At 28.3% G+C, this 8,114-nt stretch overlaps 1 protein-coding gene across 1 annotated transcript; it reads left to right on the plus strand.

Annotated features, from left to right (window-relative positions):
- Positions 1 to 2,912: 2,912 nt before the first annotated feature.
- On the plus strand, positions 2,913 to 4,142 carry LOC124931315. The gene has a single exon (XM_047471751.1). It carries the CDS (start codon positions 3,083 to 3,085, stop codon positions 4,118 to 4,120), a length of 1,038 nt encoding a protein of 345 aa, XP_047327707.1. The 5' UTR covers positions 2,913 to 3,082; the 3' UTR covers positions 4,121 to 4,142.
- The last annotated feature ends 3,972 nt before the right edge of the window (positions 4,143 to 8,114 follow it).

Consider the following 8,114-nt stretch of genomic DNA (forward strand, 5'->3'; position numbering starts at 1 on the left):
AGGTGGGACACAACACGAGACAAGTGAGATACAGTGAGACACAAGTGAGCATTTAATTTACAAGTGATAAGATTGTGTTCTATCTCTAGAGAAAGCCTAAGTGCTAAAGTTGAAGTGTGTATTTTACAATTTCGGTAAAAATTGTAAGGGTATTATCGAGCAGGAAATAAGTCTCGATCGGATTGTACTTGTATTCCTTAGTGAATATCCTTCTCGCGGTTTCGAGAGGAAGGGGTGACGTAGGAGTTTTATCTCCGAACATCCATAAAATATGTCTTGTTATTTACTTTCTGCCGGTTCTATTTTCTAACCGACCTGTACTAACTTACCTACACCGCTCTAACCTACTTGACTATATCCAAACCGAATCACCAGATTACAAAAACCGACCCATCAATTTTCAAACCTATATCATCCAAAACCGGTTCTGCCTATCATACAAGTGTGTTGCTTCAACCTGAAACAAACATCTTCCGCGCTTGAACCTAGTTCAAGGGTTTGTGACAGTTTGTGTAGTATTGAAACCCCGGTGTTAATCTCTAACAGGATTAATCACCACCCTTTGAGTGAGACATGCTAACCGGCCCAACCCCAGTCCTCCAGCCGCGACCTAGATCCTAACATATTTATTCAACCGTTAGTAGAAGAATTGAAAATGTTGTGGAATGATGGTGTGCCTACATATGATGTTTCTAAAGGAGAAATATTTAATATGAGGGCAATGTTGTTTTGGACAATTAGTGATTTTCCTGCATATGGTATGTTGTTTGGATGAAGTACTCATGGGCTAGATGGGTGTCCAATTTGTATAAAAAAATCTAAATCATTTTGGTTAAAATACAATCGAAAGACTTGCTATTTTGATTCTCATAGGCAATTTTTGCCTCAAAATCATCCTACAAACTTGATACAGATCATTTTACCAAACATTGATTTGAGATGACCCCTCCACCACATAGATTAAATGGTGATGAAATATGGTCTCAGATTGCACCATAACGAATATGCTACAAAGAACCCTCACAGAAATCCTCATAGTTTTAATAATTCTCACAAATGGACAAAAAAAGCATTTTTTGGGAACTACCATATTGGAGAAAACTTTTTATTTGACATAATTTGGATTTTATGCACATTGAAAAAAATGTATTTGAAAATGTCATAAATACGATTATGAATGTTAAAGGTAAGACAAAGTACAACCTTAATGCTCAGAAGGATATGTTCCTTATTTGCAATCGACCGGAATTGCGTATTGATTCTCAAAGTTCATCGCACCGGACCAATAAGGCATCTTACACTTTGACGAGGGATGAAAACATAATTATTTGTCAATGGCTAAAAGGTTTGAAATTTTCATATGGATATATCTCAAATATTTCTAGATGCATTGATTCTAGGTTGATTGGATTGAAAATGCATGATTGTTGTGTTTCTCGAAAGACTCGTTCCTATCGCATTTAGAAGATTATTTCCAAAGTTTGTGTGGGGAACATTCTTAGTAATTTTATGCATGAATTAAGTTCCACATCATTGAATATTTCTAAAATGCAATACTTGAAATCATAAATTCCAGTCATACTTTGCAATTTAGAAAAAATATTCCCCCTTCATTTTTTGATACAATGGAACATCTTTTGGTGCATCTACCATATGAAGCCAAAATAGGAGGCCCATTTCAATACAGATGGATGTATCCATTTGAGAGGTATGTACTTCTACATATATCTTAGAAATTTTATTTATATTAGTAATATTTTTCATTAATATATACATGTCAATGTTGAACTTTTCATACGTTTTTGTAAAATATAAAACAAAAGGTCAAAAATAAAGCTAAAATGGAAGCATCCATTTGTAATTCATATCTTCTAGAGGAAATTTTAACATTTGTCTCGTATTATTTTAAATCTAATGTGCAATGCAAACGGACACAACCTCAAAGAAACATCGAAGGCCCCATCAACCATTCCGAACCTCCTCAAAAATTATGTAAAAAATATACAAATACTCTATTTTTTGTAGTGAAGGTTTCAACACTATTATTGTCTACCTAACTATACTTTTAATAGAGTTTGAAAATTTTCTATTATATAAAATATATATTACAAGTCAATTGTCAAATATAATTTATTCATTGATATTTCATTAAACAAAACTAATATGAAATAATATTTAAAATTTTATAAAAAAAAAAGTAACCTATCATTTAAAATGATTACAATATTTATCTGATAAATATTATTTAAAAACAAAACTGATAGTAGGTTGTGGTATGACCAATGATTTAGAAAAACTATATATATATTATAAAAATTAATACAAAAATTTTAAATTATATAATACAAATGTCAATCGTTTATCAAACTATATTGCTTTTAATTTTATTTTAGTAAGTTAAAGTGTTATATTTTATTATTAAGTTTTAAGTTCAATATATATATATATATATATATATATATATATATATATATTTTTATTTTATAAATTATATATATATATTTAATTTTATTTTATAAATTATATATATTATTAAAATTAATAAAAAAAAATTATATAAATACAATTTTTTTAATCAAATTTTATATTGATTTAAAATATAAAACTCTATTAGGCAGTGATTAAATAACTATGTTTATGTTACAAATTCAAAACTGATTATGTTATTTTTAATTTTATTTTTCAAATTAACTGTTTTATATTTAGGAGTGAGTAAGCCTACAAATTAATAATTCGATCCATCTATTAAAAAAAAAATATCAATTGATGGTGTAAGGAGTGAGCTAAGAAAATGTGTTTCTAATATTTTATAGATTTTTACTATATAAAATAGTTATCTCAATTGTATATTTATTACATTGATTTAATTTATGAAGTATTAAACCCTCCTCTGGTTTCTGTAAATTGCACTCCATTGCAGTCGGATTTACGGGCTCAAACTCTGTCTAGGTATTTTGATCTATTCAGATGTATAAAAATGGATTCTTTTGCATCGATTCGAGGAATTCGAAATCGTAGCGGTTCCTCTTCGTCCTCCATGGCTGTACCCAAGAAATGATCACTAATTACTACCTTTTCAGCTATGAATAGGAAGGGAAACAACAAGCTTTCAAAGCCATGGGATCACGATCGAGGCGTTCAGGTTCCTCTTCTAATCGCGATTTGCATTCTAGTCCTTGTATCCTTTCTAATTTTGCTAAACAAAGATGAAAACCCTAGTTCCTCCCCTGTTTTTAACAATACCCTCAAATCTCCTTCCGTCATCATGAATCCAACTCTAGAAACCACCAACGGAACAGATTTCATATGGCAAATACCCGATTCTCCAAAAGCTGTTTTGTTTATAGCTCATGGATGTAATGGTGAAGCTACTAATTTCTGGGATAAATCTCCTACATGTGAAACCTGTATTGGATTACCTGAAGAAAGACTTATAGTTCTCAATGCTCTCTCCCGCAATTTCGCAGTTCTTGTAATTTCAAGTGCAGGAAGATGTTGGTCATTTGGAGAAGAAAGAGTGACAGTTAAAGAAACAATTCAGAACTGGGTAACAAATCAGAAACTGGAAAAGCTTCCTCTTGTTGGATTAGGTGCTTCATCAGGTGGGTATTTTATTTCAGTTCTTGCTATTGATATGAAGTTCAGTAGCATAGTGATCATGATTGCAGAAGGAAAGTTTAGTCAATTAGATATGATTAAAGAAGATTATCCACCTTCTTTGTTTATACATATGCCTAAAGATGAATATAGGAAGGAATACATAAGATTGAATATTAGAATGTTGAGAGGTAAAGGTGTAGATGTTGAAGAGATTGAATGTTTGGAGTTTCCAATTGAACCGGATTACTTTGCTCGAAGGATTCGAGGAATTGATATGAACACTTCGATTAAGTTGTTGGATCTTTTTCGAGATAAAGGGTTTGTTGATGGGAATGGTTATATGAGAAAAGATGGCCGTGCTTTAGATTTGAAAGGTGCTTTAGAGGAGGGAAAGATTGAATTGAAGGATAAGAAGTTAATTCGACATGTTCAGGAAGAAATGAATCTTGCATTTGGTTATCATGAAATGACTAGCTTACAATCTGAGAAGATGTTCCAATGGTTTGAATCCCATTTTTGAAACTGTTTGTGGTTCTTAGTGAGAATCGAATCTCATCTCGGTGAAAAAACTTCATAAAGAAGAAGACAATTATTCTCTTGAAAATTGACAAGAAGAAAGAATCAACTTTGGTTGATGATTAGGGTTCATATCTGTCTATCTGAAGTTTGCTCTGTTATCCAAATTTGTGAGAATACTTTTTTTTTCTTGGTTCTTTTTATAGAGAAGCTAGCAAAAAATTTAGAATCGAAATTCTTATAAAATGATCTTTTTATTGCTAATTTGGATTGTTTTATTCGAGTTATTCCTTAATTATTTAGTTAAGATTGATTTAGTTTATTTACTTTTTCTAAAGCTATTTTTTAACCGTTATTTGCATACAAACAATAAGCTAAGTTGAATTAAAGGGCTAAAACATAGATTCACCTTTAAATTATGGGTCGAATTTTCATGGGCTCCTTTTTCATGGGCTCCTAAAAAGTATGAATCTTTTGAATACCTTTAAATTATGATTTGTTTGAAATAGTTATTTCAAACTCTGTAGACACTGAATTTTATTCAGCTAATTTGTAGAATTTTTAAAATAAATTTGGAGTCATTAAAATAATTTTCTATAATTATAGATTTGTATAAAAATAAGATTAAATAAATATTTAAATAAATATTATATTCATTAAATATAAAATGATTAAAATAAAGATCCCAATTAAACAACTAAAAATTTGAACAATAAAAATAAATAATTACTTAAAAAATGTTATAATCATTTGAATTCAAAAATAATTAAAAATTAAAACTATAAAGGTATACAAAAATAATAAATAAAATAAGTAAATATTAATAATATGCTTATTAATTAATTTTTGTGTATTTTACATGTAAATAATAATAATAAGAGATCATTGAGGTCAAATATGATCAAAATTGTTTGGCCAAATCAATAAGGTCTAAAATTTATTCTAAGATGTAAAAATAAAAAGTTTAATTGAAATTTTTGACGAGTTTTAAACTGGTAAAATTTAGATTTAACTTTAAACGGTAAAAATTTAATTTTAGAAAATAGTAATTATATATTATTATTATTTTATATATAATTAAGTATTTTATATTTAGTTCATTTAAATTTTTTTATAATTAAATATAAAATTAATAATAAATAAATAAATATAAAAAAAACTGTAATTACAAAATTAATTATATTAATTAATTTATTTGAATTAAAAATTATTTTATTTTTTTTTATTTTTATATAAATTCATTTTTTTAACGTAAAATCATATAAAATCGTAAAATCAAAATTGTTTATAAAATCGTAAAATTTTATTATAGTAAATTTAAAATAATAAGAGTTTATATATTTAAGATTTTATTTCAGACTGGTTAACCTTTTGTAAAATCGTAAGTTAGAATTAACTCGAGATTTTGATAACTTGAGTTTATCTAATCAATCAATCAGCGCCAAGAAGGTTAACACCCAGGCTAACGGCCCAGATACGTAGAACGACCCAACACGATCCAACGTAATGGAACGTGGACAAATACATCACAAACTGCACCCCAACCCACGATGTTGGTCAACCTTCATCTTCTTCCCCGAGACAAAGGATAAGCACGATCGATTTAATTAAAATCAGTCAATACTTATCTTCGTCCATGCTTACCCAAATCGAATGATTTAAAAGGCCAAATGACTGTCATAGCCGCGAGATCATTTCGCCTACAAGCTTAACCCGAATCATAGCAACAAGTGGCCGACGGTCATCAACCAACTTCGAAAACATATATATATATATAGGACCTGACGAACACCAAGACCCCAATCTCAAAACATATATATTTTTTTAATGTGGATAGAATTTTAGCAAACTGTGTACAGAGTTTCTAAGTTCGATTGCGATTCATCCAAAAGTTTCAACAAGAGTGTAGAAATGTTCTCCAATTGAGTGCAAGCTATTATTGATGTTGTAAATCATGTCATGAACACAACATGGTTTTTTTTATATGTCAGTTTTTGTGTTCTTCAATACTGCATAATTATCATATTTCTTGATTTGAATTTGATCCGAAGATGTTTATATGTTTTTTTTTTTTTATCAAAGTCAACTTAAATTAATCAATCCGAGCCGCGAATACCCAATGTTGACTTTAAATTTCTAAAAAAATGGAATATCTATTATTGAGTTATAGTTCTAAGAATGAAAATATAATAGGTTGTCAAATCATTTGTAAATGATGATGTGAATGTTTTTAAATAAATCCCAAAGCATTCAATACACTTAAAAAATAATTCTTTTTTAAAAAGCTTCGGATTTGAGTTTTAAAAATGGCAAGGACATATAGCGAGTTTAGTTTAAATGATTGCTTTCGGTTCTAATGAGCTTGAGAAAGATTTTGGTAAGCCTAAAGTTTAAATTGAGAGCTTGGAAATCAAAAATCCATTTTCCGATTGAAATGTTCATTTTTCGACCAGAGTATGTTGAACATGTTTCAAATGGGGAGACAAACCTCCCATGTAATTAATTAGTTTCGTGATTGGAGCTTCCTAGCAAAAAAAATCAAAACCTGCAGAGTTTTGATCTTTGCTAAGGTTGAATACCGAGCTAATTCGACCAAAACTCGTCCCAACGCTTGGTCCACCTGCGCGCCTCCTCGCTTCACGTTGACTAGAGGTCAAACTACTTTGACCTCGCGCCCGGTCTAAGGCCCCTTAGGCTTGTTTGATTTTTTTTTTTAATGTTTTGATTATTTAAAAGCCTCAAATTATTTTTAAAAAATGAATAAAATATAAAATACCTCTAAAATATTTTTAGACCGTTTTAAAATCTTTATATTAATATTTTTCAAGTAACATTTTCGACATCGATATTTATTTTCATATTTTAAAATTAAAATGTCAAATCTAAATATATGTCCAAAATTTTTAAAAATAATTAAATAAATAAAACATAAAATTCAATTTTTTAAATAGTCAAAATTTTGTAAAATAGTCAGTTATTTAGTAGACACAGAAGACATAGTGCGAAAATCATTTCTCGAGTGTCACCAAACATCAAACTCAAAAAATATCTGAAATTACGTTTTTAAATATAAGAATATTTTTTATTTTTATTTTTATTTTTAAATCAAGTGACCCTCAAAACAAAATATCAAAAGTGAGACATTTAAAAATTAATTTCTTAATATTATTTTTAATCAAATATATCATTTAGGACTCTCATCTCTTATATGATATTCAAGAGAAGAGTAAATGCTGAGATTTTGATTATTGAATAAAAATAAATTTTAATTAATCTTTTACAATAAAAAAGTTACATCATTAGATAAACACTGCCCTCTATATAAATTAACCAACATTTTGAGTACTTACACAAACATAAGAACTTAATACGGTTAAATATTTGAAAACTCAGAATTCATTAATTATAGAATATGAGTTCATCAATATTCTTTTGAACACCTTAAGATCAATATTAATATTAATATTAATACTAATAATAAAGTAGTTCTGTAATTGGTGTAAATAATAATATTAATAATAAAACTGGCTATGTTATTTCCTGTACAAAGAGCATTTACTGTATTTGTGCACAGCTAAGAAAGCAGTTAATATATATGACAAAATTAACTGATTCCTTACCAGTATTTTTTTATTTATTGCCCCCGCATTTATTTTACTGCACTTGTATACTGTGTTCTATATTATTAGCTCTGCCAGCTAATAATTCCCTTTTCTTTTTGTATTTTTTATTCAATAGAATATTTCAATAAATGTATTTTATAAGGTCATGAGAATAAAAAATAAATCACTCAATTCTCTTCTATTTAATATAAAATATTTATCTGAGTGTGGATTCACTTTAATTACATTTGCTTGATTGGGAGACTAGGTTCCATACTTGTTTAAATTTTATTTTATTTAAATAAATCATTTAAACAAAAGTAAAAAACACAAATTAATGCAGCAAAGAAACCAAAGAAAAATGTCAACCTTAAATCAATAAGTCAAGTTGAAGTA

Source organism: Impatiens glandulifera, chromosome 3, assembly GCF_907164915.1.
Source record: "Impatiens glandulifera chromosome 3, dImpGla2.1, whole genome shotgun sequence".
NCBI classification, from domain to species: domain Eukaryota; kingdom Viridiplantae; phylum Streptophyta; class Magnoliopsida; order Ericales; family Balsaminaceae; genus Impatiens; species Impatiens glandulifera.

Excerpts from the sequence above, each read along its gene's own strand:
- LOC124931315 (XM_047471751.1), top strand. The coding sequence starts at position 3,083 with ATGAATAGGAAGGGAAACAACAAGCTTTCAAAGCCATGGGATCACGAT.